This window comes from Ambystoma mexicanum, chromosome 4q (genome assembly GCF_040938575.1).
Source record: "Ambystoma mexicanum isolate Mex_15411 chromosome 4q, UKY_AmexF1_1, whole genome shotgun sequence".
NCBI classification, from domain to species: domain Eukaryota; kingdom Metazoa; phylum Chordata; class Amphibia; order Caudata; family Ambystomatidae; genus Ambystoma; species Ambystoma mexicanum.
Window position 1 is genome coordinate 443,465,314 of NC_090928.1, and position 17,025 is coordinate 443,482,338.

Consider the following 17,025-nt stretch of genomic DNA (forward strand, 5'->3'; position numbering starts at 1 on the left):
TCCATTCCCTATTCACTCAGGCTGAGCCAGGCTCAGGCAGCCAATCACTCACAAGTGTATTCATGCAGGCAGGCAGCCAATCAGGCTCACAGTGCATTCAGGCAGCCAATCGGACTCACAGGCATTCAGGCCATTCACTCCACCCAGACACCCATAATAAAGAATGCAGATTGGAGTAAGCACCCAGCCTTTCAGCACACTACACTGAATTCACTCCAGTTTCAATCAGGGCTTTCTCAGGCATTGTCATACAACCAAAACCAGACACCCACAACACAGAATGTGAATTCGCTTCAGACTACATTCAGACAGGTCCCACCCCAAGGGTGTACCACAACACACAACCCTTAGGAAGGCCCTTCCTTCAGGAAGCCATTGATTTCTATAGCAGAGCCTGGGTGTCCCAGAAATGGATGACACTCAGAGCCAGGTCAGCATGTAGTTACCACCAGCCCATACCCTGCTCTGTGGGCAACATACAGATGCCCAAAACACACATAAGGGGTACTAGGGTGTACCCCCACCCATGGGTGCCATAAGGGTATCCCATAGGTGTTGTTCACCGAGAGTAAAACATCAATAGCTGCACTGCCAGAGGTCCAGGCTGGACCTCAGTGGCAGAAAACATAAAGAAAACACACACAGAGAAGTGGCAGGACAAGGACTAGGAGGCCCTGTCCCTCTAAAAGGCATGTCCAGCATCACATTACCAATATTATGAAACGCAACTATTTGCTTCCATTCACTTTCTTGGGCTTGATTACCTATACCACCAGTACCCCTCATGATACTGTATACAGGAGTTTTACTGGTAGCCTTTTCGACTAAGGACCAACTTTGCAGACTTTCATCCATCCTCTGCTTTATACAATCTAAAGACATATTACCAGCTATATCCAATAAAGCAGGGCCTTGAATCACGAGAGAGGAATGACTTGTATCCACACAAGCTGAAATTAAAACAGCATTGTTACCAGCCACCCTTATGTCTGATTGTTTTGTGAGAGATGTACAAAGTTCTGTAACTGTGTCTACCATCACATTCGAGGACAATTTTCCAGCTTTAGGTAACGTTCATTTTAGATCGCCCCGGCCAGAGGTAGTCGGCTCAGAAATGTCAATAAGTGACTCCTCGTTTGCAATTGAGGTAACTATATCTGCTTATTAGTGAGCACAGATGGAACAATGGTCTTTCCTTTGGTAACCTTCTTAGCATGACCCAGTGATTCATGCAATGGGAGATTTCTTAAACATTTTCTTAAAGATCTTCTATTAGAATTTTGAGTTTTACTTTTTTCGACTTCTTTTCCTGATTTGAATGAGCCCTCTTCACTCTGCTTATTAGAATGTCCTGCCAGGGAATCATCCCCTATTTCACTGTACGGCTCAGCTGGTGACTTATCCGCCCTTTAAAATGGAATCACAATGGGCTTGCAACATTCACTTGGTTACCCTCAGGCTGCTCACATTACTGTGTAGAATGGCAGGTAAGTAACCTCGATGAGTTCTCAGAAATTTTTGCTGTTCTCGACACTGTCCAGTTTTAATTCTGAATGCCCAGAGTCCGTAACAAGGACTGTGTTGCCCAGTTTACTTTGAATAGGTTCCAAAAGCACAGAGTGTAGTTTGACCTCAGTTTTTATATTATCAAACAAAGACAGGAAGGATGACAGGGCAACATGTAAATGCCACTATAGCAGACTGACTATTGTCAGGATTTTCCAAAGCTGCATCCCTTAATAATGAGGTAAACCCTGTGGGTTGTGGGTGGAGGCATAAGAGGTGACTGAGGTAACACTATCATCACTGCCAGTGTCAGTGAACATTGGGTGAGTATTCAAACACGAGTCATTTAGGCCCCCTCCCATTTATTCATGATCCTCTGTGTCTCCCAACAGCTCAGAGTCTGTCACAAGTGGTTATAAATCCTCTTCCTCCCGTGCCATTCCCAAAGCATCAGTGGTGCTGGCAACAGCTCTTGATATTGTACAGAAAAAGGATGTCATGTTAACAGCCTTTTTAAATGTGCCAGCTTGATCTATGCTCTGCTTAGATCCTGCCTCCCCGGTTCAAGGCTCCAGTGGGGAAGCTGGTAAAGGCAACGCATGCGCCATTCCAAAGTCTGAGCATCATGATACATGCTGTTCGGCTCACAGTAACTTCTCAGACTAGTATCTCCAAGCTCACTCACCCTTTTCAGCAGACCAGGTGCGGGTCGATTTCAAGTTAGCTGTCTCTGGCACTGCAAACAGCAGTGCTAAACGCTCTCAACACACTCTGCATGTGCGCCCCACCTCCCCAGCGTTATTAAGGGGAAGGTGTCTAACAAACAGAGTGTCCTGCTGCAACAAAAACAAATAACAAATACTCCAATGTTCCGAGCCGTAATTTCTGCAGTACTAACAGCACTTAATGCACTCTGCGTGCGCTCCACGCCTCCCTGGCGATCTTAAGGAGGACGATGCCTCACAAACGGAGCATCGTGTTTCAACGAAAAACAATGCTCCAACGTTCTAAGCAGTAATTGTCTGCAGTGCTAACAGCACTCAATGCACTCTGTGTGCACTGCGCGCCTCCCAGGACATCTTAAGCGGGAAGATGTCTCACAAACAGAGCATCTTGCTGCACCAAAAACAAACGCTCCAACGTTCCACGCAGTAATTGTCTGCAGTGCTAAAAGCACTCAACACACAACTTCCTGTATGTGTTATTTGAGCAATTTTTATATTGATTGATTTTCCAAACAGCAACGGTTCAACTTTGTGCACATGAGGGGTTAACACCAGAGTAACAATAAATATAGAATGTAAATAGTTAATCTGCTGAATTTTACGAGACTCTCAAGAAAAAGTGATTATTAAACAGGTAACATTGTAAAAATCATTAGTGTCAATATAAAAGCATTCACTTTCTTTCTTCATTCACAAAACATTTTGAGTATCATTACTCAATTGGTTTTTAAAAGCCTAATTTCTCTCAAAATATTCTTTATTGTTCCTGTATGCTATCTGGATATCAAACAATGTTCGTCACTATGACCTCAGACACTTTTATTTTTTGCTTTCACAAAAACACGTTTGTCATTCCCAAGAGGGCTATATGCTTGTAAAAGAAATACATGCGTGCCACTCGGAAAATAGGAACTTTTTCTTTTCCCCACAAAAGAACTGTGTTATGCTGTAGCCAGGCACAGAGATATTATTTTCCTTCGTGAAAGATTCACAGGTGTCACTCTGATGCCAGCCGCTATACTGTTCTGCTCCTCTAAGAAATGTATCTGTGATCCTGAGACTAGTGAATGTGATTTCATCGCCCTCTTTAAGCACATGCGGGTAATCTTGATCTCAGTAAGTGATACTATCTTCCCGTTCGGAAACGAGCTATGTATCCCCTACGACCACAGGTATTCACATTTTCTATCCCTAAAGATCCCTTCAGAAGTTGTACCTTTTTTTATCACTCTTAAGCACCTCACTCCCCTTGCAAAGAACAACATTTACCATGGCTTTGGTGCTCTGCCAAATGCATCTAGTGAGTATGTGTTGTATGTCTTTCTTCCCCAACACATTCTATTTAAAGAAATACTCATTATTGAAATCTTTTTTCATTATAAAGACCAACTTGTGAATTCTAATTCTTAAACTTGCCTAAATATACTCCAAGTCCTTGTCTAATAAACTTCAACAACGATCTAATACTATTAGGTTATTATTACCATGGCTAAACCAACTGGCACAATAAAAGCACTGCCCCACCTACCTTAATGTCATCTTCAGAGTAATCATGAACCCTAAATGTAGGATATGAAACTCTACAAACACCCCTTAATTGTTTCCTGAAGAAAGATTTTGGGCTTGATTGAGTTGAATGTGGATACTTTGCAGTATGTTGAAGGCAGCTCACGCTTATTCGAAAAGGAATAAAGGAATGTTGTAATTATGAGTGGAATTTGCAAAGCAAATCCCTGAATGGATAGCTATGCTTGGGTGTTCAGTTTTGCATCTTCTTTCAGAGATAAGACATGCATCTTAATTTCTAAAAGTGCAAAGGGATTGTATTTTTTTTACATCGTGGGGTATTGGTGGTTTCATATTGTGTTACTGATCATTTTTTCATTGGAGAACGTTTAATTTAGAGTTTTCAGTGATTTTTAATTTAATGTAGCAGAACAATGTGGGGGCAACCCATCATGAGGCACTGCATTTGACCCCAACCTCCCACCCTCAAAAATTCATTATCCTTTCTCCCAAACTTACTATCTATGCATTTTATTTCAATTATAAATGGTACGTGGGATAAATGTCCTGTGTTGACAAATGTATGCACTGAATATTGTGCAATGAAATTACTGGTTACTCTGTTGGTGGCTAACCACCAAGACAACTCCATGAAAATGACTGACGACGCAAAACCCACATGTGTGGGACATCCTGAGACTCAAAATCATCAGGGCTGAAAAATGCACTGAGCATGTGGAGGTTAATATATTCTGCTATCTGTAAGCAGAACCTTTACTTAGAAAATAAATGGGCCAACAATGGATCAAATTGCAGTATTTCAATACACACTAACAACTTACTTTGACACACTACCCTTTGCAACTTCATACCATGTGTAATGTGTTTCTTTCTGTGAGGGGAAAGAGAATTTCAGGAAGGAAGCTTGCACTTATGATGGGCAGGGGCTTTGCCAGATGATCTGGGTCGACGCTTTAAGTCTCGGATTCTTGGGCAACCTTTAACATTTAACCTGCATTTTCTTTAATTCAGTTTACTGTGTTCTGCTGAAATGTAGCAATGAATAGGTAGAATTTCTTGGTAAATGGTGTCTCTATAATAGTGGATATGTATTGTGTTATTGAGATGATAACCAATTGTAATGTGGTAATTTCTTACCCTTCTTCTGGCGTTTCCTTTCCACTGAATTCTCTCATCATCATCTTTGGATCTGGATCAATATCACCACCCCTCACAATGCCTCTGCAAAAGAGTAAAACATTTTCCATTATTAACATTTCTATAAGAAAAAACGCATGTCAGCAATAAAATTAAAGGATAGTTCCGGGACTTTTTTTTTATTGTCCCTACGGTTCGGCCATGTGTTTTTAAGCATAAATCGGTAGATCGTAGAAAACTTTCCTATGGACCTTACCCGACTTTTCGTCCATTAACGCACTCGAAATCAGCCGCCATTTTGTGATAATCCTATCATTTCCCCCCATCGATCTGGCTCACCTGCGTTTGCGGCACTAAATCATATCCCCCGCCCCTGAAACAGACTTTATCAAAACATTCATATTCCCCGCCTCTATCCGTGACGTGACTGTGCTGCATAGGCAATCGCGCCCAGGCGTCTTCTACGCGACTCCACACAGAACCCGGAAACCAACACAGATCAGCTCACAACACAGCGCGCCACAATTCGGAATATGAAACTGTACTTTAAAATGAAACAGCAACACAGTACATTTGGTAAAGTACATTTATTGGACATCAAATGTTTAGAGAATATTCAGCGATTTGCATTTTTCTTTGCTCTCGATCCAAAATAGTTCGTCTTGAGGCAAGCGATGTTCGTGTGCAGTACACAGGGTGTTGGTTTACGATAAAATAAGCTCTTCGGTCGCACTGATAATCGCATGGCTGTTCCAACAACGAGGCACTAGGCCACCACAACGGTATGTATGTTGCATCTAGCCATTAGTACCGCGTAAGGGCATACTTGTACTTGGCGATCGTCCCATAAAATGGTCAGGGTGGTAACGTTGTTCACGCGGAGAAGCAACTGGCGGTTGTAAAAGCCATCCGCCGGTGTCTGGTACTCGTGACACAGACAATAATGAAGGATGTACCTGTTTTAAAAACATAAAAAATGAAATTAGTCTCACCATCAGATTAGGTCGGGAAATTATTTCATAGCTAGGACAGTGCAACTGGGTATTATACGTCATTTCCAGTAACCCACCCCCTCTCCTCCGCCTTTTTCAGAGCCGCCTGAGCGCCAGTGGACCACTTCGTCACTGATATGATATAATATGGCATTTGCAACGCGCCTATACACAAGTGTTTCAAGGCGTGGCGAGGCAGGGAGGGGGGGGGAACAAGGAGAAGACAGACAACAATCCTACTAGGCCAGGTGTCATTCAGATCGCGCAAGTGCAGGGGTAGGGGGAAGGTAAAAGTGCAAGGGGAAGGGGAGGGGGAAGTGGAGTACAAGGTAAGTAGCATAAAATAATAAATACATAGGGCCAGCTGGTGGCGAGTGCAAGGTAAGTGCAGAACAAGTGCTGGGAAGGGGGGGCTGTAGGATACTGAGACAGTCCCCCAGTGCAGGGGTTGACAGGGAGGCAGTGCAGGTGGAGAGTGGAAGGGCCCAGGATCGAGGTCGCAGACAGTGGACCAGTTGTAGCAGGGGAGAGGGAGAGAGAAAGCAGAAGCAAAGAGGAAGGTTTTGAGGTGCTTCCGTAAAAGGAGATGGTTCTCCTCAAGATAGTGCGCGGTACAAAACAATATGCCACATAGAACGAACAAGTACAACTTAACCCGTCTTTAAAGCTACTGTATAGTAATTAAATTGCGGTATAAACTCATCTAAAGAGTTACTTACATTATATTTGCATTTTCCATTGTGTCTGTGCGTAGGGCAGCCCCGAAATACCACTCCTTCTATGCCGAGGTTATTTCTTCTAATGAACGAACATTAAATGGCTATCGTTTCTGAAATTGTATTCATTATCGTTTCTTACGTTATTGCACCACACCCCCAAAAAGAAGTCTTTCGGGATGGTCCCGGCCTGTCAAGGTCAAATAACAATAGAACCTTATACTGAGTCGTGGGCCATTCCGGCACCCGAGCAAAAAATCAAAGCAGCTGACCTTCACTTTGAACGAGCACACATTCCTAGTTAGCTACATTCAGTGTAAGGCCATCTCACAGGACTTGAAATTTACACTCCATCTTTGCATTTTGTCTGCGTGCTTTGCAGCCCCAGAGAACCATAAATACGGAGACATTCTATATTTTTGAAAAATGATTTATATTACTGTTTGGTTTAATTTAATGCGCAAATGAACAAGGTTGGATAGACACATTGCATGTACACTGAGCATTCACTTTTATTTACACAATACATAGCTACACATATTCAATGGGCCTGCGACATGAGGAGACTCGAGAGCAAAGTCACAGGTGACACCCGGGTGGTTCGCACTACTGCACGGTGAAGGGAGGGGCAAGGGTGGAGAGACACATTGCATGTACACTGAGCAATCACTTTTATTTACACAATACATAGCTACACATATTCAATGGGCCTGCGACATGAGGAGACTCGAGAGAACAGACAATCAAATTACAATCATTTAAACCGTGATGTGTATTTCTCAATGAGCTCTGCTTTAGGTGGACATGGAACAGAGGCAATGTTGGGTGGCAATGCAGTTGTCCCCTGCACAGGTTTGTTCACAACTCCATGTATGTGCCTATCTAGGACATCAACAATAAGTCTCTCAATAAACTCATATTGCATATCCTCAAACACTGGTTTGATCACCCATTGTTTACTTCTTTTAGTGAAGGCCTTATTGTAGCGAAGCGTCCCTAAAGTTCCGGTCGTCCTACTTTGTTGACGGCCAACATTATGGTTATGTGCCAAGACCGCTAGAAGAGTCCGATTTATCATGCCCTCCATGCCAAAATGCAATCGTTTTGGCCTGTACTTTAGGCACATATTGTGGAACACCTCCAAATCTCCTGTGTGGCAGAATTCCGTGAGTCCCCTCAAATCTCTTGTTATAGTTTTATCAAATACAATCTTTTCAATGGCTTTGTGAGTGGGTGATGAAGGAATCAACCACTTCTTCTTCCGTGCCTCCTCTGTGGACAAATGGCCATGTTCACAATTGTGGAAATGTTGGTTCGTGGTCCAGCGGTGAACGTTGCTACAGTGTAGCATTACTGACCGCCATTTTTCCAGTAGAATTTCCAACGACCCTTCACATGTTTTTGAGTTCCACCAAAGATGGTTGCTGATTGACTTGGACCACTGTGAAATACCTTGCCTATCTTTTTTTTTACCTGCAGCTGACATTTTTTTATTGATTGTTTTTGCAAGATGCCATACGTCAAATTGGTGATTTATATTTTTGTACTCTTCTCTCATTGTCTTGGCAATTGACACGTGTCTGTCCGTGGCTATCAGGTCGATCACCATTCCCTGCGATTGTAGTTCTTGCAATGATGCTACAAAGCCAACTTTCTCCCTCGCCACTGAGGATGTACTTTGTGACACCTGCACGACCACCGAACTCACAATTTTCTTACTTTCCATGTCCTGAAAGTGGTAGGTGCAGTACTTGGCTGAAAATCCTGGGCTGTTGCACTGTCCATCACCGGCTAGCCTGAACCGTTTGCCCGCGAATGTACTTTCAATAGACATTTTTTCCATTCTCCAAGCTTCGCTAATGGCTGGAAATAGATAATCGGTTTGGTATTTGTAGAACTGAGTTTTCGCAATGAAATGGATTCCCAGAAACTGAAAGAAATACTCTAACTTTTTAAAACTTGAACCACTAAAAAGTGCGGCCGCTGCACAAAGTAGATTGCCTGCTGGCAGTTGCCCCAGCATGGGTTGTGCAGACCATGAGAACGGATGATATTGTGTACAGGTGGCATGTATTTTAAGGTTTGTGCCTCGAATTGCACGAGTCACATTAATCAATGGCTCCCCACATACTTCCCCACCAACCGAATGCCCACATTTCATCATAATAATAATATCAATCGAACAACTATCGAATACAATGAATTTGGCCTCTTTCCTTATACTGTCACTCTGCATCCCAGCTGGTTCGGCCTGTAACGTTGAGGACATGTCACTCACATTAAAGGTACAATCTCTGATATCGTCTTCCGCTATGTTCAGTGATATTGATGGTGTTTCATTGTCATCCATTTCATTCTCTTCCATTGCAACATCTGTTCCTTCTCCGGCGATGGGAGAATAAAACAATTTCTTCAACTTTCTCGCGGTCTTAGTTTTTGCGGGTGTGGATTCTGTGAATTGATCTCCGACTGCATCCGAACTACCAGGAGGACATTCACTATCAATGGCTGGTGGTGGTATAGCTCCGTTGTCAATCACTTCATGTTCTTCCCATTGGCACGATGCATCTCCAGTCTCAAGTCCCTGCCAAAAGGTTTGACAAGCAACATCTCTCGTTCGCTTCACTGTCTGTGTAGATCTAGTTCGTACACCCACTCGCAACTAGAGGACAGATTGGAAAAGGGATGTTCAGTTTAAACACAACTTACAGTATTGAACTATTAACAGTGAAAAACAACATAATATAGTGACCAGGACACTAACCTTCTTTTGCTTTCTTTTCTTTGAAACTTTCTTGCCTCGAACTTCAACATCTGGACGCTGTTGCTCCGACTCGTGTGTGCATGTCTCCACTTCCTCTTGCGCTGCAACGACTATATTTTCATGATAAGCACATCCATCACGCACTGACGCTCCATCGACTCCCTGAAACATAGAACTTTCATTAGTATGTATAATAATATTGAAAACACAAAATGTACTTGGGGACCAATACCCACGTACATCTCAATAGCAGAACACGAATGAACGCATTGTGTAGAACATTCAAACGACAATTATTCACGCATTGTTGATCTAGTTAGACGGAACTGTCAAGATCCATACCTCGGGCTCCGCATAGACTTCCATTGATGATATTATTGAAGATGACGCTTCAGCAACTCCCTGAAACACAGTAATTGCATTAGTATGGTTTTCTATTTTGTTAAAAAGAACATAAACTTTGTGCAGGCGTCAACGGCTCATCTAAATAGACCTGCACAAATGATCAGTTGTCTAAAATAAATAATGGATATCTAAATATGATTCGATTTGCTCGATCGTTGGAAGTGTCACCACCCAGAGATCTGCATCAACTACTAGGGGTGATGTTCTTGTAGAAGAAGCTCCGTCATCTCCCTGAAACATAGTACTTGCGTTAATAAAGAAGGAAGTATAGCAGATGTAATCACGTCATATGATCTCGCTTGATCGAACTGTCAGTATCCATACCTCGAAATGCATAAGAACATCAAGGGACGCTGTAACTGCGGTGCACACTTCTGCAAGCTGTTGCGCCGACCCGTAACTGCATGCTCCCCCTTCTTCTTGGACTAATGCTCCATCGACTCCCTGAAACATAGGACTTTCATTAGTAATGAACACAATATTGAAAAAAGAAGACACATAGGAGGGCGACGACAGAAGGACATATCAATGGCTAAAAACGAAAGAAACATTGTGTGTAACAATCACGCTACAAGAATGCAAGATCTGATGATCTCCATCGATGGAACTGTCCGGAAACGTACCTCGAGCATCTGAGTGACATCAACGGTTGTCGTCAATGCGTTGGACTCCTCAGCATCTCCCTGAAAGACAGTACTTGCATTATTTTGGATATCAATAATTATAACTGAAAACAAAGACTAGAGGACGAGTACTAGGGTGTACCATTAGGTAAAATAATTACACGATAAATTAAAACTATTGATTTACATGCCTAAAACAAGTCAGTGGCAGAATAGCTAAGTAAGATTACCCGATAGGCGCTTGAAGTGGCTGATGACTGCAATAACGACACGGATGGAGAATCTTCCGCCTTCATATTGAGTGGATACATAAATGGGGAAATTATTGTTATCTAATGCTACACACTACCGCAAGGCCGAGAGCTAAATCCGTAAACTTGACTCACCAGTGGAGGGATGTGGACGAATAGAGTGGGAATAGCGGTTGAGAGCAATTTTCGCGTCGCTCGCGGTGTTTTCTTCTTTATTAGCAATGATGTGGAGTACATGTCTGAGCTAAAGTGCCTGCTGCAGATGCGGTATCGATCACCCCTCTTGTCCGCAAAGACTTCTAGGACTCTACTTTCAAGCTCAGACGGTGGATATCCACAATATCGGACCCATTCTCTTATCTGATCTATTGTCTTAGGGAAAACATGCATTATAGTACCTTCAGATTTATTATGGGTCTTCGAAGGGCAACCGCCAATGGAACAGGCAGGCATTGTGGAAAGTTCTGAAAAGTAAAGATCAACAATTCTCAATGAATACCAATGTGTTAAAAAATTAAATGACACATAAAAGGTCCAATGCAAGGTTCGTTTTGGTTCTTGGAACTATACACGTTATTCACATGCGGATAAGTATTTGAATAACTTTAAAAAAATAGAAAAATAATTTGACTAAACTCAGAACATGTGACTAGTTCCTTGCATGTACTGTCTTGAACGAAAAGAAAACATGGATGCAATTTGATGACTACTAGCAAATAGATATAAATTAAAAAAATGGACGCAAAATGATTATGGTACATGGCCTTACCTTGACGAACAAACAGTTAGATGCAGGGATCAGAGTAGTTTCTTGTCGTAGAACAGGGAGCAGTTCACAGGTTGCAAACTGACGAGTTTGCTCGAAGTGGTCACGGAAGTTCACAGAGACGAAGAGCAGATAACCAGCACCTTCACGGGTTGACTAGCAAAGCGCAAAGAAGTTCTCATTAGAAATATGAAGTGGGTTATAAAGAATTCGAAACAGGGGTGTGTTTGTGAATGAATGACGTGTTTATGTCGTGGCATTATGCGGTTTGCAGGGGGGCGGCCAGCGTGAGGGAGGATGCTTGGCAGGAGACACGGGGTCTGGAGGTAGACATGGGAACAACAACCCATGCTCTATAGACCACTTTGAAGTGTACATGGTCTTTGGCACCTCTTGGCCTTTATCGCTCCCTGACAGCTCCACTTGCCAGCGCAAGTACCCCGGTGCGAACTGCCTTTGATAGGGCGGGGGGTGGATTGGGGCGGTGGCCGTGCAGACAAGACACAGGAAGACTCGTGAATGGAGACACACTCATGTGGATTGAAGGTGGGCGGCCAGCGTGAGGGAGGATGCTTGGCAGGAGACACGGGGTCTGGAGGTAGACATGCGAACAACAACCCATGCTCTATAGACCACTTTGAAGTGTACATGGTCTTTGGCACCTCTTGGCCTTTATCGCTCCCTGACAGCTCCACTTGCCAGCGCAAGTACCCCGGTGCGAACTGCCTTTGATAGGGCGGGGGGTGGATTGGGGCGGTGGTCGTGCAGACAAGACACAGGAAGACTCGTGAATGGAGACACACTTATGTGGATTGAAGGTGGGCGGCCAGCGTGAGGGAGGATGCTGGCCGGAGACATGTGGTGTGACAAGACAAGGCACAGGAAGACTATTCAATGGAGACAAACTAGATTCATTTAAAAAATCTAAACAACCATTGTTAAAATATATGTTGGGTTTTATTTTAGATCTTAATTTCAATTGAACATAAATAATAAACATTACACATTGTAAAGTTCCGGTTGCAGCACATCCAGGGAAAATCCGCGGTATTGTCCACTGTCGCTGGGGAAATGTTGTCTAATGGCAAGTACCGCACAGGCAGGTATTACTCTCCGAACGCGGTGTCCGAGCCTCCCGTGAAGCCACCAAGTGAAGCAACGATAGGCCACCAGCCTGTACCACCTGTGAAAAAGAAAGATGCAAACTGTATTAAAATGACAAAACTTTCTTATCAATGTCGATTCAGGTAAAAAATGTCATTCTGCTTTGAAAAAAATTCTATCTAGAAAATGCACAATATGGAACCAATTTACATGCGTTCGAATGATATGTAGATGTAATTTTATATGTGGGAGACGACCATGAAATAGTAGTGGCATCACTGACATCACAACCATAGTATACTTACTCGTTACTCGGATTATACGGATGAACAGTGCCGCGAAGTTCGTGCATAAGCACCATCATCATCCTCAACACGGTCCGTGAGAGGCAGGCTTCCCTGAACTCTGGCAGCTCGGTGATGCATTGCGGACTTGGCTCGTCTTCCGAAATGTAGGCCAAGCACCCGGAATTTTCACGGCAGCAGCAGTTCTCCTCCTCAGTTGGCATTAGCTCGCACCGATTGCACGTGTACCAGGTGGAGACGCCGTCCATGCGACATGGTCCAGGCTCTTCATCCGTTGACTGGTCCTCCCAACTGCCGTCCGAATCCCCATCGTTTTCGCGTGCTTGCCTTTCCAGTAGTTCCTCCTCGGTGTACTCGGGCTCGTACATATACGGCATTATTGTAGCCATTGTGTGGTAAAGAAAGTAAAATAATTTACAGAGATGGTACAGGTGTTCACAAGGCCTAGAAGCGGCAAAGGTAGCTGACCAGAGCACAGAAACGAGTCACAGAATACTCAAAGTAACACAGAGAGAGTAATGGAATCGAAAATCTGCTGCTGTGTGTTGTGAAACGGTGTGTTTATACTTATTGAGGAAAGAGGCGTCCTGCCATTTCCATGGCGACACTTCATTAGCTGAGGCGCAGCGATTGTTGACACGAAACGTGCTTTGGCGTTGGGAAATGGGCGGTACGCGTCTGCTGATGTCAGGCTCAGGGGCGGGGGGTTTGATTTAGTGCCGCAAACGCAGGTGAGCCAGGTCGATGGGGGGAAATGATAGGATTATCACAAAATGGCGGCTGATTTCGAGTGCGTTAATGGACGAAAAGTCGGGTAAGGTCCATAGGAAAGTTTTCTACGATCTACCGATTTATGCTTAAAAACACATGGCCGAACTGTAGGGACAATAAAAAAAAAGTCCCGGAACTATCCTTTAAGTATAAAGACATTTAATGACTGTATGGTGTGGTCTAAATCGAGGCTCTGTGAAGGCATCATGAAGCAAGGTACAGACAACAGATTCAAAGTTCAGATAAAAATGGTTTAGTAGCTTAAATGTCATGATGGTTGAAGGCCTAACTTGCCCTATGCTAAAGTGGGATTTCCTACCTAAAGAAACTAAGGATAATCTGCATCAGGAAGTTCAGCTTAAAAGTCTGTCTGCATCCAAAATCCAAATCCTATACTTGCCCTCACAAATAAAGCTAAAGAATGTTAGGGATGTCAGCAACAAAATCAATCGTGTTCCAAATAAAGTTCTGAGGTTCTTCAGCTCTGGGATTACTTTATAGCTCCCCTTCCCCAAGTTCAAGACAGTTCCACGAAGTCTCAAAGGAATCTCAGGGTTCCTATCCCCAAGAAACAACACTGTTTCAAAACAAGATCTCAGGGTTCTCCTTCCCCAAGGCACCAGCTTGCTCAGCTTGCCAACTTGTATTTAAGGTTAGTCTCTCAATATTAAAAACTAGTTCCAGGTCAACTTTATACTTCTTCTAGTTATTGATAGGTCATACAGATTGCTTTCTTATGCTTCACTTCAGCAATCTCTTTCAGGCACTTGTAATTACTTTCTATATATTTTTTTGGCTTTAACAGATAGGGTATACCCAGTCTAGGCGCAGTTGTCGGACCACACGGTTCACCCATTACAGGTCACGCAACCGGTCATCTAGGCTTGCTTGCCAACACAGGTTCTTCTGTAGCTGCACCTGTGTTCTGGTTCACACTCATTTGGCTCTCTGCCAGCCTTTTGGCTTTCCCACATGTTTCATTCTTTGCCAGTCTCTGGACTTTGTCACCATGAGTTCAGCTATACAGTTCACTTTGTGGTGCTCTTTCCCTTCACCATGTTGCTCTCACACTCATAAGCAATGTTCCATTCTTACTTTACATTGCTTTTCATCAGATTAACTCTTAACTTGCAATATATGATATTCGCTTTTCCCACCAACTTGTCGTTTGCACATTGTTTTCTTAAAAGCTTTCATATGTTCACCAAAAGCTCTCATTCAATTCGGTATTCAAATGTTTCCAGTTCTTGTTTGCTCACACTTTGCAGTAATAATCAAAACCCATTTACTTTGGTTCACTGTATCTTGCACCTTAATTCTCGTTCATTCAGTATTACCTTTTTGCTGTGTAACAGCCCCAGGAGCGCCCATGGTTCGAGTGATCCCTTTCCATTACTCACCATTCTCCAGCATCTCCTCCAGGTGGATGCCACCACTGCTCTGCTCCACAAACACTTCCTCAATGGATGTTGAGCCCCTGTAGGTTTACGGCAGCTCTGCTCATGTCCCGCGGGTGCTGCCGGTGACTTACAATGACTGGATCTCTTCTCCGGCCCGCAGCTCCGGATCCAGACATCGACCAGTGCGGCTCCCAATACAGTGGGCCTCACACTGTCCTCCCAGGCCCCGGTGCCATAGTTTCTTCCAGTTCTCGCCAGCATCCTGGTTTCCCAACAGGACCACCCTCGACTGCCTCGTTCTCTGCAGGGTTTCTCCGTCTGTAGGCCTCCCCCTGCCGAAAGGATCTGTTAGTGTGCATTACTCCTAGTCCACCTCTTCTTTGTCCCAGTACTATAGTGGAATGAATGAGAGGAATTGAGGGGAGAGGGATTATAACAGCCTATAAAGGCATGGGGAAAGGGATGTTGGTTCTCATTTGGAAAAGGAGGATACCATATCTCGTCTGTGGATATCCTCCCCCCAATCCCCAAGGACCCTCCACCCAGGTGATCCTCCCTTGCATCTCCACCCCCAGGGTCAGGATCCAAAAGTGATGGCCTTTCCCTGGCCACCTGAGAAGAGGATCCAAGGGGAGAAGGTGTGAGGATAACCTCAGGTTTCTCACATATCCTTCCCCTATGTGGGTTGGACCGGGGTGCTTCACATGAAACTGGGAGAGGAAGTGTACATTACTGTGCTCTCGGCCCTTCCGGTGTTCCACTGTGAAGCAGTAGGGTTGAAGGTCCAAGAACACCCCATAACTCTAGGATTGGATTCCTTCCTCTCACTAATCCACACTAAAGGGGAGTGATCTGTTATCAGTCAAAACCTACAACCCAAAAGATAGTATTTAAGATTTATCACTGCCCATTTGATTGCCAGGGCCTCTAACTCGATGACAGAGTAGCTTTTCTCTTGAAGGAACAACTTCCGACTGATGTATAATATCGGGTGTTCTGTTATCCGTCGTTATTTTGAGATAAGACGACTCCCAATTCCATTAAGGAAGCATCAGTCTGGAGGATAAATTCCTTAGTAAAGTTTGCTACTTTCAAAATGGGTCTCTGCCATAAGGTCTGGTTTAAGGTCATATAACAGATTTCGTCTTCCTCATCCAATTTGATCCTTTGGGGCTCAGAATTTCTGAACTTGTTGGTTAATTGTGAGGTCTAACTGTAAAGGTTTGGAATGAAACGCCGGTAGTAACCGATCAGCCCCCAAAAGGCCCTCAGGCCTTTGTTTTTGGCAGGTGGGTTGGGGGTGGTGGTATCAAGAACCGCTCTGACTTTCTCCTGTTGTGGTTGGAATGTGCCATTACCCACAAGTTAACCTAAGTATTTAACTGCAGATTGGGCTAGCTTACACTTTCTGGGATTAGCGGTCAGCCCAGCTTTCCTTAATACTCTCATGACTGTGTAAAGATGGTACAGGAGGTCTTCCCAGGTCTTGCTATGTATCACAATTTCATCTACATAGGCTATGTAAAAATCTGAGTATGGCTGTAAAATTGTATCCATCAACCTCTGCAATGTTGCAGGAGCACCATGTAGACAAAACAGCAGGACCTTAAACTGAAACAATCCCAGGGGAGTAGCAAAAGCAGTTTTCTCTTTGTCAGGTCCATGCAACAGAATATGCCAAAACCCTTTAGTTAGATTTATCGTTGAAAGGTAGACAGCATTACCCAGCTCTTCAATGAGATTGTCAATACAGGCATTGTGTAAGCGTTAAGGGCAGAGATGGCATTCATCTTTCTAAAGACTATACAAAACCTCCAACTTCCATTGGGTTTTTCCACCAAAACGATAGGGGAGGATCAGGGACTATTAGAAGGTTCAATTATGTTAAACTCAAGCATGCTCTTAAATTCCTGGATGATGGTATCTTTTCGACATTCAGGTAATTAATAAGGTTTTAAATGTACCACTTTGCCTGCTGGAGTGTGGATATGATGATAAATATCCTTCACTCTTGCGGCTCCTCCCTAAACCCA

At 43.7% G+C, this 17,025-nt stretch overlaps 1 protein-coding gene across 4 annotated transcripts in view; it reads right to left on the reverse strand.

Moving 5' to 3' along the window:
- LOC138467775 (uncharacterized) overlaps positions 1-17,025 on the reverse strand; it is a 700,943-nt gene that overhangs the window by 132,359 nt on the left and 551,559 nt on the right. For all 4 annotated transcript variants that reach the window (XM_069608016.1, XM_069608015.1, XM_069608014.1 and 1 more), the window contains one exon: positions 4,896-4,979. In XM_069608016.1, the coding sequence (XP_069464117.1) occupies positions 4,896-4,979 (84 nt within the window). The remainder of the gene's footprint in view (positions 1-4,895; positions 4,980-17,025) is intronic.